Source organism: Phalacrocorax carbo, chromosome Z, assembly GCF_963921805.1.
Source record: "Phalacrocorax carbo chromosome Z, bPhaCar2.1, whole genome shotgun sequence".
In the NCBI taxonomy this organism is placed as follows: domain Eukaryota; kingdom Metazoa; phylum Chordata; class Aves; order Suliformes; family Phalacrocoracidae; genus Phalacrocorax; species Phalacrocorax carbo.
The window spans coordinates 56,241,900-56,267,090 of record NC_087548.1 but is presented as its reverse complement, the minus strand read 5'-3'; the positions used below and the strand labels follow the sequence as shown (position 1 = coordinate 56,267,090).

Below are 25,191 nucleotides of genomic sequence, written 5' to 3'. Positions count from 1 at the left end.
TGTGAGCATTTTGTTTCAATTTCTATAAATGAGATGTTATACGGGACAAAAATCTAACCTAAAAATAGAAAGTGAAAAAACGTACCCTGAAGACGAATTGTTCTATTTTTGGATCACATTAAGTGTTTTGCTCAGCGATAAAACTGAGGCCATTCCTCATCGACGCATCTGAAATTTCACAAAACAGTGGATTCCAGCTCGGGTACCGGTCGAAGGCAGCTGCCCGCCCCTGCCGCTCCCACGGCGCTCCTCTTGCCGACGCTTCCCGCCCGGCACCGGCCGCTGAGGCGAGGGCTCGGCCCGCCGCTGCCGCCGTGGGGGCCGGCTGCGGCGTGGGGTGGCGCGGGCCCGCCCCGCTCCGCCGCCCGCCCTCTCGGACGGGCGAGAGACCGTGCGGGGCCGCCGGCAGCGTGCAACAGGCCACCCGCGGGCCACACACCTCCCGCCGCCTCCCGCGCGGCCACCGCCTGACGGGCGGAGCGCGGCATCCCCGACCGCTCCCCTCACGGAGCCCCCCGGCCCGCGCGCCGCCGCTGCCGCGGCCGCCTCACATCCGGCTCCGCGGCCGCCATGGCGCAGGAGGCGCAGGAGGCGCAGGGGGCCCCGGCCCCGGCCCCGGCCCCGGCCCCGGCGGCGCGGGTGTGCGCTGTCCATGCGGGGCGGCAGCTGGAGCTGTTCTGCGAGGACTGCGGGCGGTGTGTCTGCGCCCTCTGCCCGGCCCTGGGCCCGCACCGCGGGCACCGCGCTTGCCTCCTGCCCCACGCCGTCCGCCACAAGCAGGTGAGCGCCGCGGTCGGGCACCGGGCGATGTCGCCGGCGCATGCCTGCGCCTCCCGCGGAGCCCTCCCTGCCCGGGGAAGCCGAGCCTTGCTGCGGCTTTGCCGCGGCGGCGACTTCTGCGAGACCCGCTCCAGCGGGGCGGCGGGATGGGACTGGGGTATACCCAGGGGCTTGGGGGGGGGGGGGGGGCGCGGGGCACGGAGCTGCAGCAAAGATCTTCCTGACTTGGATGCGTGTCGTGCCGGGTTTTTTTTCTCGTTATAGGGGCTTGTGCAGCAGGAATTTATTTTCCCAGGGTGAGAAGGTGGCAGCTGTGAGCATTAGTGCAGTGGGCAGCAGTAGGCCAAGTATCTAAAGCCTTGCCTTGCTTGCTTTATGAACAGCTTGTGGAGTTCAGGTTTTGTTGTCGCATCAATTCTGTAGCTGTACTGGCTAGCAGAACAAAATTTCTGTACCAAAGTACAGAAAGTACACTTATACAAAGTACAAGTGCTTTTTAAATCCCACAGGGACAGGGGTCAGAGTGCTGTCACTGCACAGGGACGTGGTTCGTGCACGAGAGGGAGAGAGTTACCTGATCACACCCAGGCGCACATGTAACAGGAGTATAAATCAAGGGACAACGGGGAGGTGTGACGTTGACTGTTGCATCACACAGAGCATCATTTTCTCCTCACATCTTGTGTGGAGGATCAGAGGAGCTTGGTTCCCCTGGGGTACTTGTTTTCATTGCCAGGCTGGAAGCACCTTTGGCAGAAACATGGGTGCTACAGAGGAAGGGGAAAGGCCATTTCTGTTTATCCCCTTCCCCTGTCACTGCAGGTTGCTAGACTACAGTGAGTCCCCATGCACGCTGCATTCTCGGACAACTCCTGGGAGATGGGGAGCAGGGGTTCTTGTGGGTTAACCCTGGCAGGCAGCTAAGCACCACAGAGCTGCCTGCTCGCTCCCCCTCCCTTGCCCAGTGGGACAGGAGAAGAGGAAAGGAAGACTAAACAAAAAAAACCTCTTGGCTTGAGATAAAAATAGTTTAATAAGTGAAGGAGAAGTGAAAGAGGAGAGGAGAACAAGACAAAACAAGTGATGCAAAGGCAATCACTCACCACCTCCCACGGGCAGACCAGTGCCCAGCCAGTTCTGAACAAAGGATGGCTAACTCACCTAAACACCCTCCTCTCTGTTTTATTGCTGAGCATGAGGTTACATGGCATGGAATATCTCACTCGTTAGTTGGGGTCATCTTGCCTGCCTGTGTCCCCTCCCAGCCTCTTGTGTACTCACAGTATAGTCACATCTAAAACACAGCACCATATGAGCTGCTATGAAGAAAATTAACCTCATCCCAGCCACAACCAGCACAAGGGTTCTTCTGTAAGCTTATTTTTATTCATCGCTGTTTAGCTGTCCATTGAGCAGCCCCAGAAGGCTTTACAAGCTTGCCCAGTACTTCCTGTTTGTGCTTTGTTTTACTCTGGAGAGCCTGTCAGCAGGCTTGATGAGTTCCTGCATGCTGTAGTGCTAAGCCTGGGAGGCTTAAAAAGTAGTAACACACAGGGTTGATGTTCAGGGTATTCAGAGAGCTCCTTCCCACTCCATCTCTGGCATTTCAGAGTAGTGTTAGTAGGAAATTTCCTAGTTCCCACAGATCGCGAGCAGATGCACAGGTCCTGCTAATTTCCTCTGGCATTTTATTGCACTTCATGTTAGAGAGCAGTACAAGGGCAGAGGGCAGTGCCCTAGGCTGCAAGTAAACAGTAGCACAGGGGAAAGACCACTGGAGGTATCAGTGCAACACAGAGCACTGTGCCTGCTGGCTGCTGTGCTTTCATCTAAAGTATCCCTCTTGCAGCTGAGAACTCACTATGGTGTTTGCATTCTCTTCATGACACCAGGGCAATGTGTGGGTGCAGGTGTTGTACTGTGGCAATCTGATTTGAACCAGGGTAAAGTGCATAAAGCAACGAGTGGTGCTGGTTCCCTGAGGGTCCGTTGAGCACTAGTTGTTTGTCTCTGTGCCAAAATAGGAAGTGAGCAGGGTAGAAACTTCCGTCCCATGTGACACTCTGTCCCTAGGAAGTCTCTGCTGACATCTGTTGGCTTAGGGCTGCAGAGATTTCAGGCACAAACTATCAAAAGTAGGCTACAAGATGTATTTTGGCTTTTGCTGGGAGCAGCTATTCTGTGCAGCCCTTGTAATGTGGCATCAACCAGGCAGCGTGTGAGCATCTTCCTCAGTGCTTTTAGCAAATCCTAGCTGTGGATGTTAGGAAGAGATGAGAACCATTGTGTGAGGTCCATCAGCTGGTTCGTCCCTGAATCTAAGGTTGTATAAAATCATCTGGAAGGACATTCCCTGTTCTCCTGAATGCAAGACATGGGATCAGTGTGCTGTGCACTTGTTATGTGTCCTGTGAGCCTGACTGGAGCTAGGAGTCTCGTCTCTCAGAAACCCTTGCTGTTACAGTGTTTTCATTTGAGTCAGTTAAGGCATCCAGGCAATCCCTAAAGGAATGTTTCTGGAGTTGGTTCCTCAGGGTGAATGACATGGGTTGCCTGCCAGAGTTGCAGACACAGTGTCTCCACTGAAGCAGCTCTTTCCTTTACCTCTGTAAAGAAAGTAATGCTTAACCAGAAATGCTTGGGGCTGGCATAAGTATTTGCATATGATCGCTGTGGTGAGGGAGGGAGTGCCTGAGGTGATGTGTTTTGCTAGCAAAGAAGGAAGACTGGGTTTTGCTTTGTGGTCTTTGTCAGTCTTTGAGGAAGGGAATGAGGTCTAGGCTGCAGAATAAATTGAGGAAGGCTGATACCAAGTACAACTCCTGAATCTTCAGGTGGAGCAGAACTCTTCTGGTCCTTCAGGGACAAGACTGGAAAATTGTGGCTAGAATGGATGGCATAATATGAGTGTCTTGTTCCATCCAAGAACGTTTATCTGCTTGCATGAATGTGCCTGTGCCAAGGGACTTCCAGATGTGGAGTCCCTGTCTTTTCCTGGGAGTCCATTTTCTTCTGACTCTCTCATAATCAAATGAAAAATTGCATGTGTCTTCAAAGGAGGTGCATGTCAGAAATGACAAACTGAGCTAAGTGTTGCTTCATGGGCAACAGTTTGCAACTCTGCAGAGTTAAAAGGCAATGCAGACCTGGGGATGTTGCAGTGAGTTGATGTATGTTTGCATGCAGATGGTCTTGACTGGGTTCCAGGTGCAGAACAGGAGACTGAACAGCTACACCGCTAGAGCTGGCTTATCTGGTATTTACTGAGAGGCTCTGTTATAACACTAGTGCACTGAGAACATGGGGCTGAATTGTCAGGATCTTTCATGGTACTAATGACAAAAATGCATCACCAAGTGCACCAAGACTGTTCAGCCTGCTGGACAGAGGACAGATGGATTTCAGAGAGCTGTGGGTGAGAAACTGTGGGGCTAGACACAGCAGAACATTTACTGTGCTGTGTTGCTCAGTGCATCTCAGGGCACACCACAAGTATCACATATACTGTGATTACCAGCCAAGTTGACAGTATTTGTTTTTGCAGGCATTCAGCTTACGGCATCACCGCAGTGATAGTGGGGTATCTGTGATTGCTGTTTTGTACACTGGGAAGCATCCTGAACATTCGCTGGATTTTGACTTTACACAGGAGCCTCCCACTGATCCTCTGAATAAAAGTACTTGGTTAGCTGCCCTTCAGCTGCTAAATGCATGAGCATGTAGTCTTGAAATGCATGGTGCCATAGTTTTAAAAACAAAAATGTTTTTTTTAACCATAGGTTTCCCTGTTCTTATGAAGGTGGTACTAATTTGTACAGCTCTCAAAATCTTACCAGTATAGCCACCAGGACCAGGCAAAATGTTGAAATCCTTATTTTTCATCACTACTGGCCTTAATAAACCTCATAAACTGAGTGTTTCAGTAACATACTCCCCTATATGGAAAGTAAGCTGGATACTGATTTCTGGTTTTTACAGATGTTATTATGTTTTGTTTTGTTGCCCTATAGGAACTCATGGCATTGTGTTTGAAGGATCTAGAAGAGAGAAAAGATCAAGAAGTTGGTAACAGAAGGAGCATAGAGCAGGCTGCTAATGATCTGAAGGTAAAGTATGGTTTACTTCTCCACTGGATGGTAATTTTCCAGGGAGAGACATTTTGCTTTCTCTGTAGCTATTCAAAGACCCAGGAGCTACTGCTTCTCAGGAAAGGAGTGTATTACCTGTATCCATCACAACATATTACTGTCAAAGGGAGAGAAGAGGGGAAGGGTCTCCAAAGGCCTGGCTCTCACTCCTTAATTAGCCGAACATCTCTGGAAGAACGATGTTGAAATTTTTGTGCAGAGGAGTAGTAAATAGCCCCAGCAGCATGTGTTATTCTGGCTTCAGTAATGTATGTTGCCATGCACTGAACTGCATTATTGAATAGTCTGACTTGAGGGATGAGTAAACAAAAGAACAGGTCTATCGATTCTGTCTTAAGAATGGGAATGTATATGCTAAGGTCCACCTCATTTATAGAGCATGAAATGGTTTCTGCTCTAAGGAGCACCTCTGTTACAGAAATGTCAGTAAGAGCTAGAGGGAGCTCTGTAGAGGTCTGGGACTTTGCGGTTTGATGTCACTTCCTTTTGAAGGCTTTCTTTTCATAGCGGCTCTCTGTCCCTAGCATGCTTTAAAAGGGGGCAAAGTCCTGCTACTGAAGGACCAGGTCTTCTCCTTGGAGCAGTTAGTATCTGGCCCTGTTATATTCTAGTTGAAAACAGTGTTTTATGCGTAAATAAGCATCTTAGGATGTGCCCTCGAGTTTTTCCATCCAGGACATCAGCAGGTAAATCCTGGCTGCATTCCCTTAAGGGGTAAACACCCATTTCTCAAAAGATGCAGCAAATCAGTAAAATTCAACCAAATTTGACATGGAAAGCCTGGGAGAGAAAAACCTGAAATGTTTATGACCTGCTGAGTATGGGGGGAACACACTCTTCTGCTTAATCTGTAGGCACGTGCCATTGTGAGCAAACGGCAGCTGTCAGACAGAGTGACTGAGCTTCAGTTACTACTTCGGGAAGAGGAGAGTCTGGCAAAAAACTTAATCGATGAAAAGACTCAGCAAGCCTTGGAAGCGCATGATCAGCAGTTGGAGTCCTGTCAAGAAAAGCTTGCAGCCCTGGAGAACTTCTCACGTCGAATCAGACAAATACAACAGCATAGTGATCCTGTTCAGTTACTGGAGGTGGTATTGTATGGTCTCTTTCTACGTCTTATCCTTATAGTCCCTGGTAAATTGCTCTAGTGATCTCCTCTGTAGATTCTTCTGTATGTTAGCAGTATCTTTCTCACTGCTTTTTAATCTTTTTGTTGGTATTTGGGTGAACCAGTTTGGTTACACATTTTTGTGCTGTTAGGTGATCCTGCTATGGCATTGCTTTCAGGTCTGTATGAAATTCCGGTTAATTTTAAGCATATATGGAACAGGGTTAGGTGTGCCTCTTCATCTTGAAGACGAATTCTGTATTGGGTCTTCCATTGTGCAGTGTAATATGTAGGTCTGAGGAAGGGCAGCCCTCTTGGGAACCTTAGGAGGAAGTCTAAATTGTCTCATTTCTTTAATCACAAAGAGATCCTAATCACCCTGAGCAATAGCCATAATTTTACTGGAGTGGGCAGTGTTTTTGCCTAGAGATAAAATGTCAGTCTTTCATTCCTAATGATCTTCTCACCTTCCTTGGGAAGGGTGTGTTGCCATGTGCTTATGCCCTGAAACAAGCTAAAGGGTACCATTTTTCATGGGAAGGCCTGTGGTACATTTTTACATCCTGGCAACTTAGCAGACTTGAGAGTTTGCATTGTTGTGAGTGATATGGCCCTGGCATGGGAAGCTGCTTTTCATGGTTTTGGAGAAATTTTGGGGTGGGGAGCATGTTGGATTTTATTCTTTAGGTTGCTTTTGTAACTTAGTGGTTTATTTTTCCCATTGTTGGGATTTCCCACAAAGGGTTCTAGCCAGATTAAATTCATTTCCATCTTGGAGTGTCCTGGAGAGGCCTGTTTTAACCATGACTGCTGGGTTCTCCATCTCTGGGGTAGCCCCTGGCTCCACTGGCAGGAGGAGCTAATGGGCAGGCTAATGAGCTAATAGGCAGGCTGAACACTGCTGTAATGGCCCATATGTTTACCTAGCGATGGAGCTGTCCTTGCTCTATGCTGTGTGGGTGCTGGAGGGAAGAGTCCATTCATGTCACTGTCTCTACTAATTGGAGAATTTGGCTTTCTGCCCTCAGAAGTACACAGAAATCGAGAAGGAAATGCAGGAGCCCAGGCGCATATTAGAACAGTGGCATCCGATACCTCTCTCATTTGAGCACATACTTAACCATTATAAGCGCTTCATGACAGTTCTTCAGTCCATTCTACAGAAACCACTAGAAGCCCGGCTTAAAGAAGGTACCTGGGAGAGTGCTGTGAATTTTGCTTTCTTCTGCCCTCCTCTTAAATAAAGTGTGGTCTGTAAATAAAAGCAGGACTTTTTACCAAATCAGCTGGAGAAAATGGCAGCTTTTCAGGCATGGGTACTGTTCTCTGACAGCATTGGTGTAATGCTGCTATAGCAGTGGTGCTGTAGGAACATAAGTTTCTCTTCTGGCTCTGAAGATGGCCTTTTGTGCCTTAGAGTTCATCTGATGTATTTTTCCAGCTCTATCATTTATTTCAATACAGTTTACTTCTTCCTGCAGCGCTTGTCTTGCTTATATCACTAGACCATCACATCTTCACAACATAGCTGTTGTGAAGCTATGTTGTCCTTTCACTCACTGTTGGGTATAAGTGCTCTGGCAGGACATCTGATAGGCATGGAACATCAGGTGCCTGTAAAATTTGAAAGCTTTTTCTAGTTGATGTACCTGGTGATGTTTCTGTCTCAGGCAATCTGAAAATTATCTGGTTTTGTTACTTTAAAGGTGGGCTAATATGTTCTGCTTGGAGCTCCTTTTGTCTCTGAGCTGGTATTTCATCCTTAAGTGACCTCTGGCATAATTAAGGCAAGGAGTTTCCTAACGGGTCACAGAGCCACAAAACCAAATAACCATGGGGAAACTGTGCCACCTGTCACTTGTTGAGTTAAAGGTGAGCAGGGCAATATCGGCCATCACATTTAACCTAGCTACCTTTTAATAATCTGTTTTTGAGAGTTGCCACCAAGAATGGTGTAGCAGGGTGCTGGGGAAAATGATCAGACCAGATCTGAAAGGCCACTGCAGAGTGTGTGGAGAACTTCTAGGCAGTACCATGCAGGTGCTCTATAGCTGTCTTCAGTTGCCTGACTCTTCTCATCTGATAGAGGGGTGCTTTTTGAGAAATGGGATGTGCTTACTTGAGGTTGTGCTCAGTTGTGTAGTTCCTTGGCATCACTGGGATCCAGCATCACCATGCTAACCAAAGAGCGTAAGTTTTAAAAGCATACAGAGTGAGTAGCCCTTCCCCAGCAAAATAAACACAGTATGTCCCATGAAGTTGGAAAATGGAGTGTGACAGTATGATATTCCCCAGGACATGGGTGGAATTCACATCAAAAGGGCAAAACCTAAATACTCTGTCCAGGAAAATTGCCCATGGTGTTTTATTTTTAAAATCTTCTTGACAGTACAGCCGTGTTCTTCCACTGGTAGACTCCCTAAACTGTCCCTTTTCATCTCTGCCCAGACGGTTTCAGTAGCCTTAATGCCACTGCAAAGAAGGAGCCTGGAACAGTGTTGAAAACCATGTCTCCTGTTGATCGATTACTTTTCCTAAAACGTAAGTATGGTTGAACAAAAGTTAGAAGCACTCTGAACACTTATGGCTCAGTCACTGAAACAGTCAATGAATGTGTGCTGCCACTATCTTAAAACAGTATCTTTAAAGGGTTCTGATGTTTACCGTATTTTCAAGGAAGAAGTGCTTGGCACTGCCTGAAAGTCAATACCCTTTTCTGTACCTGTGGTTGGGAAAGAAATTTTACTTTCTGCCTGTGAAATCTTGATCCTTTGCTTTTTATCCAGTGTGTGAATCAGCTACTGGCTAATTTAGTTTTTGAAGAGTTCTGTTCTCCAGATCATTGTGGTCTGTCTTTAATTAGATGTCCATCATTTAATGTGTTATGGGTCAATCTACAGGTGATCCTTTCCTCTGGTGTTGGTAGGAAAGATGTACAGTGAATTGTTTTTCATCTTTCTGATGGGAAGCTCATGGACATTTCATATAGCCTCCAGCAGATGAGGGCTGTAGCTGTTTTTAATCTTAAAGCTGTAACATTCCCTATTACCATGGTACCAGGTTGCAAAGGCCTGTTGTAAGAGAAGCTCTGTTTTCTGGCCTGCATCCAGCCCAGTGGAGGCCATGACTGTGGCCAAGCGGACACTTGACTTTTGGCTCTTACAGTAGGGGGGACAAGGGACAGTACTGTGCTGATGGAGTGCATTACATGCTGCCCCTGCACCTATAGGTTGTTGTGTTCTAAGAGGGGTATTTTTCAGTGTTGTTACCTTGTCTTGTTTCTGTGCTCTCCTGAGTGACCTTCTAAGTCCAAACACTGCAACTTTTTCATTCCAAACAGATTATCTCAAGTGGAGATGAGCAAATAGGTGTTCCATTTGTAAATGCAGCAGCTGTTAAGAAATCAGGAATGCAATGAGTGAAGTCTGTCTTGGATGTGGTGTCATGGGTCTTTCCCACTTCTGTCATTTGTGTTCTGCAGGATCCAGATTGAGTCAGTCACTTCATAACTGGAACCTGTTAAGGTGCTAGGACATCCAGTCCACATCACTTAGCACTTGCTACTAAGAGAGCACTGCAGCAGCATTTGGCTGGTGGTGAACTAGGCTCCTGAGATTCATGAATGCCCATCTGTACCTGCTTCAGGCTGCATCTCAGTGGATTCATGGAGAAAGCACTGTATTTGCTTCATACGTGAGCAGTCACCCTGAGGGCTGAAAAGACACTTTCTCAGCTTTGTTAAAGCTAAATATGACAAACCACCTCCTTAAGGAAGATGTGCCAGTGGCTCATAGGCCAGTGAAATTGGCAAACCTTGGTCATAAATATTTGGACTTAAAGTCACTTAAAATTTTCATCACTTAGGAAAAGTGGAAGAATTGCAGTCCTCCAATAATCCAAACAACTCTAGCCATTCTGCATTATTTTTCTAGTCAAATTCACATTTATGCTTCCAAATACTAACATGGAGGTATTTGCTTGAGATTTAGTAGTTCTGCATTTTATGAAAATCTAGGTTTTCAGGTAAATTTGACTGACAGACATCACTACTTATATGCACAGCTTTTCAAGTGCTTACTGGAAAAAGCAGACACTGAAGCCAGGCCTTTTAAATCCTCCCTACTTCAAGTCTCTTTTGGTCTCTGTGTCACCTGTGTTCTCTACAAACTTAGCATCCCCATTGTTTACCTACTGGAAGTGACTTGGAAAAAAGGCTCATGACACTCAGTCATTCACAAGACAGAGTCCTGTAGCATGCTGTTTTACCTGCATGAATAATCCTCTTTCCTGTCCTGTCACCAACTGTGCACACTGACGTGACTTAGGACCTATTTAGACCATGAGTGACAATACCACCTTTTATGACCAAAGTGTAGTGGAGATCACAGCAATAAGATGTAGGGGTGAGATATACCCCTGTAGTAGTACGCTTCTGGAAGCTTTAACATTGTTTACAGGCATAATACCAAAATTAAAACCATACAAGCTTTCTTTTTGTTTAGCAAATGGTGATGATTCAGTTAATACTCACTGCATGTACAGTATTTGCTTTTCCATTTTTTTGCAGTATACGGGTGCAGAATGCAGTGGGCTCTCTAGCACCATGACATGCATTTCACACTTCAGCATCTTTCTCCATATGTCTTTGCCTCAAACAAAGCAACTGCTTCATTTCTGGTACCCAGGTCTGTGCAGTGATCCTACCCAGATGACGATGATCTATTAGTAAGGCTCTGCGTATAAAACAACTGAAAATGGTGCATCACTGGTTCCTGTATTTTAAGCATGGCTGGTGTTGGGAGCCACAGCAGGGCAAGGAGGAGATGAGGGGTCCAGCTGTACCTTATAGTCATAACGCATGTGTACCACTTTCTTTTCTGAAACACTACAGACAAGTATAGAGGGTAAGTCTTTGTTGCAATTAACTGTGTGGTGAATGGACCCTCACTTAATGTGAGATATCTGTGCTCCTTCACAGTGAATTTTGGGAGACCTTACTTAGCCTTCCCTGCTCATGGCAGGAAATTGTGGGAGAGTAACAGAGGACCAACAGAGTACGGAGTGGAGTTATTTATGCATTGCTCTGATGGCAGAAGGAAGGATTCCAGCCTGAGTGAAAACAACTTCTGGGCTTTAGACTATGGAATATGCCAGGTAGACCAGGCTAGTCATATTTAATTTATGGGAGAGGGTTCTATGTGAGAATATAGGAGAGGAAATGGCAACAAAGTCAAATGAACGTCAGATTAATTCAGTTGCAGAGACAGATTTCTGTCATACAGCAACCTGCTGCATAATTACCTTTCATTTATAAGATCAACACTGAAGAGCAAGGAAAATATTGAAGTTCTCGTTTGAATGGGTTTGTTGCCCCCAGTTTTGTCTTCATTTAGTACTATGCTGTCTGTAAAGCACGGTGAAAGACTGTACTCCATGAGATCACAGGTCCAAACATGTAGTTCAGATATGCAACACTGAAAAGAAATAAAAGCAGTCTGAATTTTAAAATATTACAAACACTTGTTTCTCTAATTTTAATTTAGGAAAGAATTTACTCACTTTGAAAAGCAGCTTCAGGATATTAAGTGCATTTGTCATCTGGCATTTAAAACATCTGAGCTTCAAAGTTTACCTAGACTAAGATTAAAATCATATTCAAGAAAAAAAAACAGCTACGAACTGAGTGAAATATGACTCAGCAAGTTCTCATTTTAAGTATGCTGCTGTTCAGTTCTCATCTAAATGTGTTGTTATACTTTGTTTACTTACAAGAAAAAATAGATGTGCTCATGATTTGGAATAGTTTTAGATACAAGTTAAGTGCGCACCTTATTGCCAGTACTCTATACAGTACTGTAATTCATGACCATATATGTTCTTTAATTCATGACCATATATGTTATTTTAGGTATCCAACTCTGACACTGGTTTTGTCAGCATTAACAGAGTGAAGGGAATTGTTTAAGAATGCAGATCCTGTTTTCAAAGGGAGTATCTGGGTTATTTCTAGAATCATGAAATCAGAACACACATGCTAACACAGTAAAATACTGAGATATAGTATGAAAACTTTAATGAGACATGCAGCAATTCAACATTGAAGTTGTAGGACAGTATCTTCAGAGAAAAATCTGGTCTTAAAAATCCTGTAGCTTTTTGGCCTGTCCTGTGTGTGTCATTTCAAACCTGTTTAATTTGATCATAGATATTTTCCTGGCTTTTTGATTTCCACTTGTGCAACAGCTGCTTCATGGTAAAAATATTATAAGCTGCTGCTGAATAAGGCAGTGGTTTCTGGGGTGTAGTTTCAGACTGTGATTTTTCTTCTCTAGATGTCAGGTTAGGCGACCTGCTATAAATTCTCTGGGAGCTGGTAAGTTGTTCCTTTGCAATGTACATGCTGCTGCTGCTAGAGCTGTGATGCCTCTATGAGAAGCAGACTTAGTGCATCTTGAAGTGGAATTTCAGTAGAATGGGATGTCACAAGCCAGTGCTCTCTAAGACCCTTAGGCTGCAATCCCACTAGAAGTCTCTGACATTCTGTATAAAGCAGAAGCTCTCAGTGTTTGTCCCCTATCTAGCTGTATTATCTTCCCATTTGTGAAGCATGCATATACTGACTTACATACTGACATGCATTAAAGCCTATGGAAATTAAAAGCATTGGTGCATAAAAATAGTGCAGTTATTTCTATTAAAAATGTGAGGTTTTTCCTTGCAAAATGGCAGATTCCAAGACACTGCCAGCTGTGGGCTTCTTTGTAGGTTTTTTTTAACCACTTGGACTTCAAGAGTCATGGTAAATGTAGTATGTTTATGGTTTTGATTACAGATGCAAGATCACCAACCTGGGAACTTGACAGCCTTCACCCAAGGCTGAAATTGTCTGATGACCGTCTTGTAGTAAGCTGTAACTGGAGGAGGGTATTTTATCCTTGTGGTCCCCAGAGATTTGATAAATTATGGCAAGTGCTAAGTAGAGATGCATTCCTCTCTGGGAGCCATTACTGGGAAGTTGATCTACTTCGTGCTGGAGCAGGATGGTGGATTGGCGCAGCCTACCCTTCCATTGGCAGGAAAGGAGACTCTGAAACCTGTCGACTGGGCTGGAATAGAGCATCTTGGTGCCTTAAGAAGTTTGACTTTGAATACTGGGCATTTCACAAGGGGGAGAGAATCCCCATCCTGATAGAAGATGACCCTGATCGCATTGGCATTTTTCTGGATTATGAAGCAGGAATCCTTTCATTCTACAACGTTACTGATGGTATGGCTCATTTGCACACCTTCCGCTGCAAGTTCACAGAACCAGTTTACCCAGCCTTGAGGCTCTGGGAAGGGTCCATTGGAATATGCAAACTAACATAAGGAATGAAGTAAAAATAAAGCCTACTATTTCGTGCTTTTTCTATGAGAGCCACTTCAGCAATTATCTACATGAATTAATCTATGTCACATGAACGCTGTGACTGTGACGCTTCTAGATGGTAACAGTTAAGTTCAAGAAAACGAACTGTAGTTTTTAATGTATACGCATTTTCGATGGGTGAAGGTGATCTGGCTTTTATAAATGATGTTGATATACCACCTGAAGTGCCATATATAGTTTTTGTACTTCTTTTCAACTTGCAAAATGGAAAAAGCCTGGTTGAGTAAAACTTATTACAGCTCTGATTTAAACCTGGATATTGCCATCCTTTTTTATGAACTCCCTCCCCTCATCTGCCTGGAGAGGCTGCAGTTGTATATGGTAATAGGTTTAATTTGGTTCAAGCTTCAAGTTCATATATTGCATAGTGTTATAGTTGACAAGGTCAGATTCAGATAATAAACGCACGAAGTGAATTAGTTCATAATTAAGTAGAATCTCAGAAAAATCAAAGACTAGGCACTGCTGTTGGGAAGGTCCCTTCAGGTAAAGCTGAAGTAGGAGGCTCTGTAGCAACACTTGATCTCCATTACCATCCTTGCACAATGCATTACTTGTGACAGGTTCTGAACTGGGCTTCTGCATCACTCTATTCTTCACACACACAGTAGAAGCATGAGAAGCAGTTGTGTACAACTCCCAGTAGAAGACGAAATATGTGAAGGACCCAGAGGTGCAATAAAAACACTAGGTCAGTGGGACACCTGTGCTTAATTTATTTTTGTGTCCTATTTGTAAAGGCTCTTTAACTGCTGCTGGATAAAGGTATGTTCACATAAAACTTGGAGCGACAGCTTGGAAGTTTCCATATAGGAACAATCCCCCCCCGCCCCCAAATACATTAATTAAAGTCCTGTAAATTTCTGGAGCCTGTTTACAGCAGCGTCTAGAAACAGCCCTGCTGGAGTGATGAACCACTGCTACTTGAAGCAGGTCAGGTAATCTTACGGGGTTCAAATACAAAAGGCCCTGGAATCATCACTGGTGCTGGCAAAGGCAAGGTCTGACCATAAGCTGAAACACAAACGCAATAGCTTGTTTTGTAAGATAAATTTATTTTCCCAAATTTGAAATTTTAAAAAAAATTTAACGAGTAGTTTTTTAATGTAAGGGAAGCATCATCAGAGCTCACATAACAGTCAAGCACATGATTCAAAGAATATCTCCTTTCCAGTTCGAAGATATGAATACGGTTTCCTCAGAGTCACAGAAGGGTAAACATTTTGAAAGTAAATAGCTCACAGGTACAGAAGCATCACCACTGAATTCAAGATACTTCAACTCATGACAAAGAGAGAGCAAGTTCCAAATAGCCACCACTAGTAAATGATTACACCATGGAAAAATGCAGGTAAGTTACACCAAAGCAGTTCTGTGCTCACCAAGCTAATTGCAGGATGCCTGTTCTGCAGCTGCTGCCATACGGCTCCTTCCTGGACAACGGGAAGAGCAGCAGGCTGATAGGCATGGGATTGCATTTCTTACTTGTAAGGTGAGAAGTGCCGATGCAAGAGCAGAGCACACAACAGGAGCAACATAGTGCTGCGCTCTAGCTAAGCAGCCAGCCTCAGCTGCCTGGAATACCAGTGTCGGGGGGAAAAATAACCAACCCAGTGTATTTGCTTGTTAGTACAGGAAGGGGGCTGCTCAATCTGCACCAACATTTGGCTTCACCATCTCCTGCGTCAGAGACCGCCCCCAGGTACAAACAGGTGTACTGAAATGCACTGAATTGATTTAAGGTTCCAGGCTTTACTCAGCCACAATAGATGCTTTTGACATTTTCTTGGTGCATACGTTTATTTCCACTGATCCATCTCAGATCTATTTTCCCTCCCTTAATCTGTCTGCTTGTCTTCTTGCCTTTCAGTTCAGAAAAAGTACAAAAAGGCTCTTTCTCTTTCCCCTTAAATGGGACCCTCCTACATAACCGATTTGCTTCCTTTCTTGGTACTGTCTCTTGAGAACCTAGCCTTCTCAAGTTTATTTTCCCCAGAATGCAGATTCCTGCAAGTCACTGCTTTTATCTTGAGATTTTTTTTTCTTAAGGCTTTCATCTTGAGAAAAACCCATCAGGTTGCATGTGTAGTTTTCTATTCAGTGTATGTAAATTTCCGCTTATCTGCATTCAACTCCAACTAGCATCCTGTTATCACAGGGGTAAGGAAAACAGCAGAAAAGAGGAACATCAAAAGATGTGGTTGTAGAAGTCACTTTCTGGCTCAAATGGAATCCAATACATTGCATTAGTAGCAAGGCTTGCTAAAGCCTCACGCTGCAAGCTGGGAACTGTCACCTAGATATGCTCATCTTATACTCAACTTTTACTTAGCTACGTGAAGGAAGGCCCTGAAACTGGTGCAAACCAGACAGGCAAGGTAACCACAACCCTCAGCAGAAGCTGCATCCGTTAAGATAAGAAAGGGAACGTCCCACCTGGAGACAGAGAAAGGATCCAGTAAGGAGTCAGATCCCCCACCCAAATATTGCTATTGGACCAAACCATCATGAGAGGGGAGGGGAACTTTGCAAGCGTATAATTGCGCAGGAATTTCTTTGTTCGGGGTCCCTCTCCAGAAGCACCCAGCTCGAGCTGTTCACCACCACTCAATAAATTCACCTGGTGTATGTTGTGTCGAGACCCTGCTTCAGGGAAACCTAGGGTCGAGCCTGAGAGGAGAGAAAGCACCCCAACAGTGAGTGTGTGTGAGCGAGCTCAGTCGAGCTGCCTGCTGCAAAGGGACTCTGGTCCTGACAGTTACAAGTCCCAGGTTGTGTGTGAATGCTCGGGCTGTGGCTTCTCCTTTAACATGATGTTAGAACTATGCAAAGTGTAGGCAAAATTATTGTGATTTAGTGTATTCTTACCAGAAAAGGGAAGCTGGAAAGCAGCAGACTGCGGTCTTAGATTTGGCAAAACTCCAGATTAATCTAGGTTAAGTGGAATGGAGAAAGGAAGAGCATGGTATTTTCTAGATACAATGCCATACCGTTTCTAATAAAATTGCTTTTCATCATTTATACCCAGTTGCTGCAGGAAATTAAGGCTCATCAGAACTTGAAAATTCTAACCTGCTTGGATCCTCATAATTGCACCCCTTTCTTCTAATCTACCATGATGCTATACATAAATATGTTGTGCAGTAGTGCAGCACTACTTCACGAAATATGGAATGGAGTGCTTTGGTTCAGCACTTCACTTTTTTGACATGATTTCCACTGCTTGTTCAGTGACGGTTTCATCTTCTTCAATATTTTTTTTAACCTTCTGGCCCACTAGATCGAAGATGGCTTCTGGGGGAAATCCCTTAGGCTCTCCCACCTTCACTGTCAGCATGTCAAGTGTCAGTACTGCACCTTCAGGAATTGTCACTTTCGCCACAACAGACTTTCCCAGCTACAGGGGAGAAAAAAATAAAAGTTTAACCCAAACACATTCCTAGACTCAGTATGCCCAAAAAGGCTAAGAAAAGTATTCTGCAATTACGTGGGAACAGATTGTGTGGAACAGCCCACCCCATTACTTCTTATTCCAAATGAAGGTTGAGTGAGCGTGCTGAATAGGCTGCTGCAAACATCCAGATCCTTTCAGAAATCAGGCAATGACTCACTGGAATTTTTCAGAATCAGAACGGAAAGAATCTGGTTAGACTGACTAGTACTCTAGCTTAGTGTAAAAGCAGCTTGTATACAGTCATAGATACCTATTAGTCCTATTACTGAGTACTTTGTACTTGGCATCACTGAGGCCACACCTCAAATGCTGTGTTCAGTTTTGGGCCCCTCGGTGTAAGAAGGACATCGAGGTGCTGGAGCGTGTCCAGATAAGGGCAACAAAGCTGATGAAGGGTCTGGAGAGCAGGTCTTACGAGGAGCAGCTGAGGGAGCTGGGATTGTTTAGCCTGGAGAGGAGGAGGCTGAGGGGAGACCTTGTCGCTCCCTACAACTACTCAAAAGGAGGTTGTAGTGAGGTGGGTGCTGGTCTCTTTTCCCAAGTAACCAGCAACAGGACAAGAGAAAACAGCCTCAAGTTACACCAGGGGAGGTTTAGATTGGATGTTAGGAAAAATTTCTCCACCGAAAGGGTTATCGAGCATTGGAACAGCCCGCCCCAGGAAGTGGTTGAGTCACCATCGCTGGAGGTATTTAGAAGATGTGTAGACATGGCGCTTAGGGACATGGTTTAGTGCTGGACTTGGTAATGTTAGGATAACTGTTGGACTGGGTGCTCTTAAGGGTCTTTTCTGACCTAAATGATTCTATGATTCTACTCAGTTAACCACTGGATAATATAAACAGAACTCCATTATGCTTAAAATTGGCAACATTATGCTTTGGTAAAAATAGTCACTGACTGCCAGAAATAGTAGTTTATGGAAAATGACAGGTCTACACTGTCATTTACAGTTATAGTGCCCTAAGCCTAAACACTGTGCATGCTGCTGCTTAGCAGCAGAAGTTTTTGAGTGTGGAGGTAGAAACACTGCTGCAATAAAAAAAATCAGCATATTTTTCTGATTTTAGAGTTATCAGCTATAGGTCTAATTGAGTTTCAACTATACATGAATAGACACAAAAGTTACCTTTTCATTGCAAGCCATTTCACAGGGCAAGAGTTGTTTGACTGGAGAACCCATTGCTTTCTCCACAGTACGGATGGCTTTCACTAACTCTGCGAGTTCATTTGGCTCCAGGGATGCTTGGTGGTCACTTCCTTTCCATGTCTTGTCGAGAGTCACATGACGTTCCACCACTTTAGCACCCATAGCAACAGCTGCCACTGAAATGGCTATGCCAGTTTCATGCCCCGAATAGCCAATGGGGATATCAGGAAAAGCTGACTGGTACGCCTTGAATCATGACATAGAGTTGGTCTGAATTACCAAGGTAGCAATTTCAAAGACAAAGCAAATTTAACAGTGATAACTGCAATAAAAACCATGGACAATTACTGTGCCACAAAACAAACGGTTGGTTATGCCAAGGATGAATTTTTTTAATATTGAAAAAGTCATAATGCATTACTGACTGTGTTGTTTTAAGAGTTTCACTAGGATTATCAATATTGACAAGGAAAAGGAGGTATGTTCTGTTGTACAGCTTCTCTTATGCTTTTAATTCAGTTGTACTCTTCAAGGTCTTCAAAGCCTACATCACTCTAAGTTACTGGAATAGAACAGCACTTTATTTTCATCCAAGAACCCAGTGGGCTGGTTAAACTCAACCTGTATCCAAAGCCGATTTCTTCAACCCTGTATTTTAAAATCTGAAGCAATCCTTTCAGCCATACATATGGGACAGTCACCCAGTACTAAAGGCAATTAAACACAGCCATGTCCTGTTCTACTAAAAAATAACATACTACGTGTGCATAAAGCTAGGCAAGTGCTTCAACACTGGCAAATTTGGGAAAGTTTTCTTGCATCGTTATCAGGAATAACCAAGTAATATTTTCAGCGAAGCAAACTATACAAAGGCCTAATTTAATTTTTCCATTGCTCTGATATTCACATGAAGGGATTTTAACAAGTTTCAGGTCTAGCTCCCTATTTAGAATTATGTTCTCAGTTCCATGCACCTTCTTAATGGTAATAGTCTACATCGTTTTTCTTTGCAATACAAAGCATGGGGTTACCCTAACAGGTTAACCATATGTCATAGTTTCCTCTGTTTAACTGTGAATATTCCAGTAATGTTTTTTATCATATTCCTCAAAGCTGAGTTCTCCTAAAAGAGGATCCAATGGGTATTTTTAATTCAACACTTGCATGAATTAGAGGAACATGATACATCTAACTTTCCAGAACCAAATTCCAGCATGGCTAAGACCTGGAAATACATTTCAATTAGAAGCCCTTCTCTGGTACCCTACCCACAGCACATATGGGTTATTCACTAACCGATATAACACGAAGATTGACATCCTCTGGCTGAAGTGGGTATGCACTGGTGCATTGCAGGAAGCAGAAGTTTGGATTGATGGGCTTCACAATCTGATAAACCTGATGCATTGTGTTCATCGACTGCATCCCACTGGATATCACCATTGGGCGACCTAGCCATTAGAAAATATGCACGTGTTTTGTCCTAGGTATGTACAAAAGCTACACAAGATCAAATTAAATTCCTGAAGTAAATTAACTCAGCAGAAAAAGAAGCTGGGTGAAACATTTTTTCTAAGTCTAAGGGTGATTTTCTTCTAAAGGTACTTCAGATTTTCTTCCAAAATCAGTTGGAGGAAAGATCTAATAACTGATCTACTGAGACATAGTGATGTTTACCAAGATGGCTCAAAAGAAAACGCTTACCCTTCTTTGCAGTCTTTTCCAAATATGGAAAATTGTTTGTATCTCCTGATCCTACTTTGAAAAATGGAACATCCAGTTCATGTAGAAATTCCACAGCCATCTACAAGGGAAAGAGATCACTGCATTTTAACACACCACTTCAGCCAGGAAATAAACAACCCTTCAAAATAGAAAAGCCAAAGCTAAAACAGGTCACACACACACGCACATTTTTATCCCCCCAAAATACACTGCACCTGAAATAACATTTCTATTTCATTTATTCATTTCATGTTATAGCAAATAATTCACTATTCTGAGTATATTAGTTTCTGACTTCCCTCCAGGTGAAGTACTATTGAAGTGCCTTATTTTATACTTCTATTACAAAAACAGATTTTCCACAGGTTTTTGACCAGGATCCATGTCTCAAGGTAGTCTCTTTGGTCTCACATCCGTAGCTGGTCAAGCCAGCTGTAGGTACAGCTGCTTAATACAGGTGAGCACCACTGCTCCCCTAACTTCAAGATCAGCTTGTGGGCCACAGCGTTCTTGCCTTTTTTATGGCCCTACCAGAGAGAGCAGCTACCTACAGAGGGGAACTTGCATGTTGAAGGAGAAATGTACTGCAGGCACACAGGCAGTCTTCCTGCCACATACTTCCTGCAGGTCAGAAATACTAAACCACAGAGTGGTTAAAACTACAGGTAGTTTTCCTGAATAGATCTGTCACTCTGAAAAGTTGTACGTTAAATAAGCACCTGAAAAAAAAGTAAGTGCCCAGAAAGATAAATCCAAAACGGATTTGCTTCTAGGAGGAATACTAGAAAATATGCCAAAGAAAAGACTATAAAACAGTTTATTCAAATGTAAATTATACTCTGCCTTCTTCTAAAAATGTGTGTGCTATATTGTAGACAATTCAGGAATTATTGGAGGCTCCAAGAAAATCAGTATTGCATCAGTAAGTGGCCTTTTAAAAATTAACACTTTTAAGGAAGAAAAGTCCCAAATTTATCCCAGGCAAGAGATACCTAAATCCTCCATTCACATCTTGGTGAAACAATGAAATAGTTAGCTAACTTCATCCCCCTTCAACTACCCACAAACACTTTACATTTCTTCAGTTCATTCCTCACTGCAGTCAAATCTACTTCGTGTCAGAGAAAGAGCGCTAACGTCCAAGAGAGAATCGCATGTTCTTCACCCTAAATTTTCTATTGTAATTATGATGCAGATTAAATTTCTTGTACCTAGGATGCGTAACATCTCTTTAATATAGTTTATTCACTAAGATGCATTGTGCATGAAGACAATGAATACACTAAATTAAAAAGCCACAGATCCAACCTGGGGAGAGAGCATAAAATTAAATATGACAGATAGACCTCATATCTAAGGCCACTCTTCACTAGCTAGATATCTCTTGAAAATCGGCAGCCTTTCTGTAAGAGGTTAAAGCAACAGGAAGTAATCTCTAATAAGTGGCAATATTAAAGGGAGTGGTTCAATGGGATCCTGTTTTGTCTCCAGTACACACTGGAACAGAGTACATAAAGGAATTCGTATTTACTTCACACATCACTTCATTTATTTCCTCAAATAGTTAAACACACAATTTAACCTCTTCAACTCAGCTGGAGTTCCAGAGATTATGTTCCATTTACAGAAGTTAATGTATCCTCAACAACTTATTATGTCAATTTATGCAATGTTTGCTGTAAGTTCCAAATCCATGTCTTGCAGAAATGCCACCAGAAATCTTAGGAGCTGTGTAATGTCATTACTGTTCAAAAAAGAAGGCACAAACACGTATCAGTATGGTTAATTAGGGGATGAGGCCACACACAAAGGAACACATAATCTTGAGAAAAAGAGGGATCCCAGAAGTAGAAACTGATCTTAGGTGCTGCATGTGAAAGGAGTTCTGCATTGCACTATAGCCTTTAGAGGCTGGAGGTTTTAACGCCAAAGAAAGAGTGTGATTTTTTCCTGCAAAGGTGTATGAGTCTTTAAGATCCCAGATATAGAAGTCCAAGACTACTGGATTTAATTACTTTCCTTAAAGAAGCAGGTGTTCAGCAGGTCTTCTAGACATGAAGGTAACAATAAAAGAAACATCAGAACACCCTCTTTTCACAGATCTATTTCTGAGTACATGGCATCAGGCTACTGCAATACATGCAGAACACTTTTTGTCTGTCAGACGCCCAAAGTGATTTTTTAATGGTATTTGGTGCTCCTACCATCTCAGCTGGGGCACAGCAATTCAAGGATTTTGGTCAATAGGACAGTAAGTTGATAGAAGCAGTGATAAAGGCCAGAGGACTAGAAAAGACAGCATAAAACGGTTGAAGGAATTGAAACTACTTAGCCCAGAGAATACAAAACAGAAAAGAGATGTGACAATGGTGTTCAAATAGACAGGAGATACAAGAGAACGATGAACTTCTATGTCAGATGAGGCAGGACTAAAAATTATGAGAAAGGACATTAAGCTGGTACATCAAGTATTCTCTCTGAAGGGAAGGAGTGTGAGACACTGAACAGATCATCTTAAAACATTAAATAAATCCCATCCTGGATAAGGCAGAAAGACAGGGACATTGCTGTGCTTGCCTTATGCAAGACTGGCTAGCTTATTTCTTGAGGGTCTCTTTCAGTTTGGTTCTCTGTATTTTCTAGGCCTCAAAGAAAAGTAAAACAATCTGTAATCTCTGATCTGTATTGAGGTTTAACTGCTACCTGATCCTTCCAGTTTACACTTTTCAATTGTACATTGCATTTGTTAATACTGTAACTAACATCATTTTGAGGTAGGCAATGCACAAGAGTTAAAGAAATATACGTCTTGTAAGGGGGAAGAGCAGCAGGTGAGCTTCATGGAGTTTACAAGCTGGTGACTTGACTATTTAAGAGCCCACTGTCAAAAACCAGTAAATGCTTCAAGAGTAACAGGGGAAGGTTGAGACCCTCTCCATGAAGTTAGTAAAAGAAAAAGGAATATAAGCATTTCTGCTGCTCAGAAACACCAACTGGGGTCTAGTAAACAGAAGGAAAAAAAAAAAAAAAGAGGGAAATAATAGGGATTAAGTTGAGAAAGGAATCTGGTTTAAATACAGAGGGGAGTTTGAAATGGTTGGAGCCAATATTACCGGACAACAGGATGTAGCAGACAGATGGCAGTCTTGATCTAAACTCTCAAAGCCTTGATTGTTTATGGAGTTCCGCTGAGGCCCTGCCTCTAATATGATTTACTGTGCGCAAATACCTCAGGATCCATGGCAGATCTTCCAAAATGTTCAGCCATCTATGCAACCACTGTACAGACACAAGTAAACTGCCTGAAGTACAATTACTCTAATTTCCTCATTTAGAAATTCAACATCCACACTCATTTAGTATTCTTTTTATGTAAAAACTTATCGCGCCTATGTTGTAACCAACAGACACAACAGCTGGACGCTGCCTCCTATTCCAGTATGGCTTACGTACCTCATCCATGCCAGAAGCTGTGAAGAAAATGCCAACTTCTTCCGCGTATTTCTTGAGCTCTCTATATTGGTCATGACTAAACTCCAAGTGGCGCTTGTGCTCCCCATAGGTCTTTCCCCAGGAGTGCTTAGAGGTATAGGGCCTTTCTAAAGCTTTCTTGTTGAATTTGTACTCCAGTTCACTCTTCTGGAACTTAGCACAGTCTGCTCCGCAGTCCTGCAAAACAAGCTATGCACACTGAGTGGAAGTGCAAGTGAAACTGCACTCATCCTAAGTTTGAATACAAGGACTGTGCAACTAGCGTGCCCATGTGCAGTGGAGTTTTCACGTTATCGTCACAGCAGTCACAGGAATGGTACGAACGTGAAGGGACAGAGGACCTGCACACGCACGTGCCGTTTTATTTCAAAATGCTTGTATAATTAGTAGAGCAGCAGTCTAGAAAGAAATCATACTAAAACTGCAAAACTGAACTGCCTCTTGCTATGTGTGCCACCTACCTGAAGAGCTGATTTCTGTGGCATTTTCCAAGCTCAGCTGTCACACGATAATTTTACAAGAAAACAAGCGACAGGATTGTGTAGAACAAGAACTATGAATCTGAAATTTGTTCGAACGACACAAACAGTGAAGTTAAGTTCTCACTATGCTATTTTGCATTTATACCACAGTCACGGGTCTGAACGCATTATGCACTGGCTCCGGCGATGATACCTACGTTAGAAAACAGCGTATACCCAATGTACGTAACACCAAATTTTAAAACGGCTCAGCATTACCTCAGAAAACCCAAATGCAGTCAAGTCAAACCGGAGAGCGTGCAGCAGTTACGCGATTCCCCCCCTATTAACAGTTTATGACACCACCGCAGGGGTGCCGCAAACCCCTCGGAGACCCGGCGCTCCGCCCGCGCCCGGCCGTACGCGCGCACGCGCGCGTGCCGCGAAGGAGGCAGGGGCTTCCCGGAGGCGAGTGCGATGTGGTCGCAGGCTGGGAGGCACCGACCGACGGCAACAAAGCAAGCACCCGCCTCCTTGGCCCTCACCGCGACCGCCGCCCGACAGACACTTGATTTTAAAATTTCCTCCTGTACATCACTCCACTCCTCCCGATGGGGTGCCACCGGCGCCCCCCGCCCGCAGCGCCCCTCGCGGGGGGAGCGTGAGGGCCCCCCGCCGGCCTCCCCGGCCCGCGCCGGCGCCCCGGGGCTCTCGCTCACCCGCACCTCGCTGCCTGCCCACCCGGCGGAGAAGGAAGCGCGGAGGGAGACCGCCCAGCCCTGCCCTCCGCGGCGCCCCGCCGGGCCGGCCCCGCCGCCGCCTCCGCGGACACCGCGCCCACCGGCGCCAGAGCAGCCCCGCGCGCACCTTGGCCATGCGGATCATGCGCTTGGCGATGGCCAGGTCGCCCTGGTGGTTCTGCCCGATCTCCGCGATGATGAAGCACGGCTGCTCGCCGCCAACGCGGCGCCCGGGGCAGAGCTCGAACTCCCGCGACATGGTGGCCGCCGCGCCACCGCCCGCGCGCGCGCCGCTGCGCCAACGCTCCCCGGCCCCCGGCGGCGCCACCGCCCAGGCCTGCGGCGGGCAGCCAATCCGCGCCGCGGTGGGCGGGCCCGGGCGCCACCACCTTCCCCATTGGGCACCTGCGCCCCCCCCGCCCACAGCGGGCGGGGCTGCTAGGGGGCGCCCGGCGCCGCCGCCCGCGTGGGTGGGAGGGAGCGGGCGGAGCGAGGGCGGCCACGCTGCGAGGGCCGCGCCCTGTGCCTGCGGGCCGCCCCCGGGGCCGCTTCCGTGTTCTGGGCGGGGGCGGGTCCCTGGGCCCGGGGATGGCGGAGCTCCCCGGCGGGGCGCCGGTGGCAGGCAGCGGCCGGCGGCTCCCGCCGCGCCGGCGCCTCGCTGCCGCGTCGCGGGGACCGCAGCTGCGTGCTCCGGAGCCCGGGAA

At 45.0% G+C, this 25,191-nt stretch overlaps 2 protein-coding genes across 2 annotated transcripts; one reads left to right on the top strand and one right to left on the bottom strand.

Moving 5' to 3' along the window:
- Positions 1 to 278: 278 nt before the first annotated feature.
- Positions 279 to 13,710, top strand: TRIM14 (tripartite motif containing 14). Its single transcript, XM_064439513.1, has 6 exons — positions 279 to 780; positions 4,791 to 4,886; positions 5,783 to 6,016; positions 7,065 to 7,227; positions 8,485 to 8,577; positions 12,869 to 13,710. The coding sequence occupies exons 1-6, from the start codon at positions 571 to 573 to the stop codon at positions 13,402 to 13,404; spliced, it is 1,332 nt and encodes a 443-aa protein (XP_064295583.1). The 5' UTR covers positions 279 to 570; the 3' UTR covers positions 13,405 to 13,710.
- A 790-nt stretch (positions 13,711 to 14,500) lies between these two features.
- On the bottom strand, positions 14,501 to 24,817 carry NANS (N-acetylneuraminate synthase). Its single transcript, XM_064439514.1, has 6 exons — positions 24,615 to 24,817; positions 23,248 to 23,463; positions 19,774 to 19,873; positions 19,366 to 19,520; positions 18,049 to 18,315; positions 14,501 to 16,862 (listed from the first exon to the last, which is right to left on the bottom strand). The coding sequence occupies exons 1-6, from the start codon at positions 24,744 to 24,746 to the stop codon at positions 16,662 to 16,664; spliced, it is 1,071 nt and encodes a 356-aa protein (XP_064295584.1). The 5' UTR covers positions 24,747 to 24,817; the 3' UTR covers positions 14,501 to 16,661.
- Between the last annotated feature and the right edge of the window lie 374 nt (positions 24,818 to 25,191).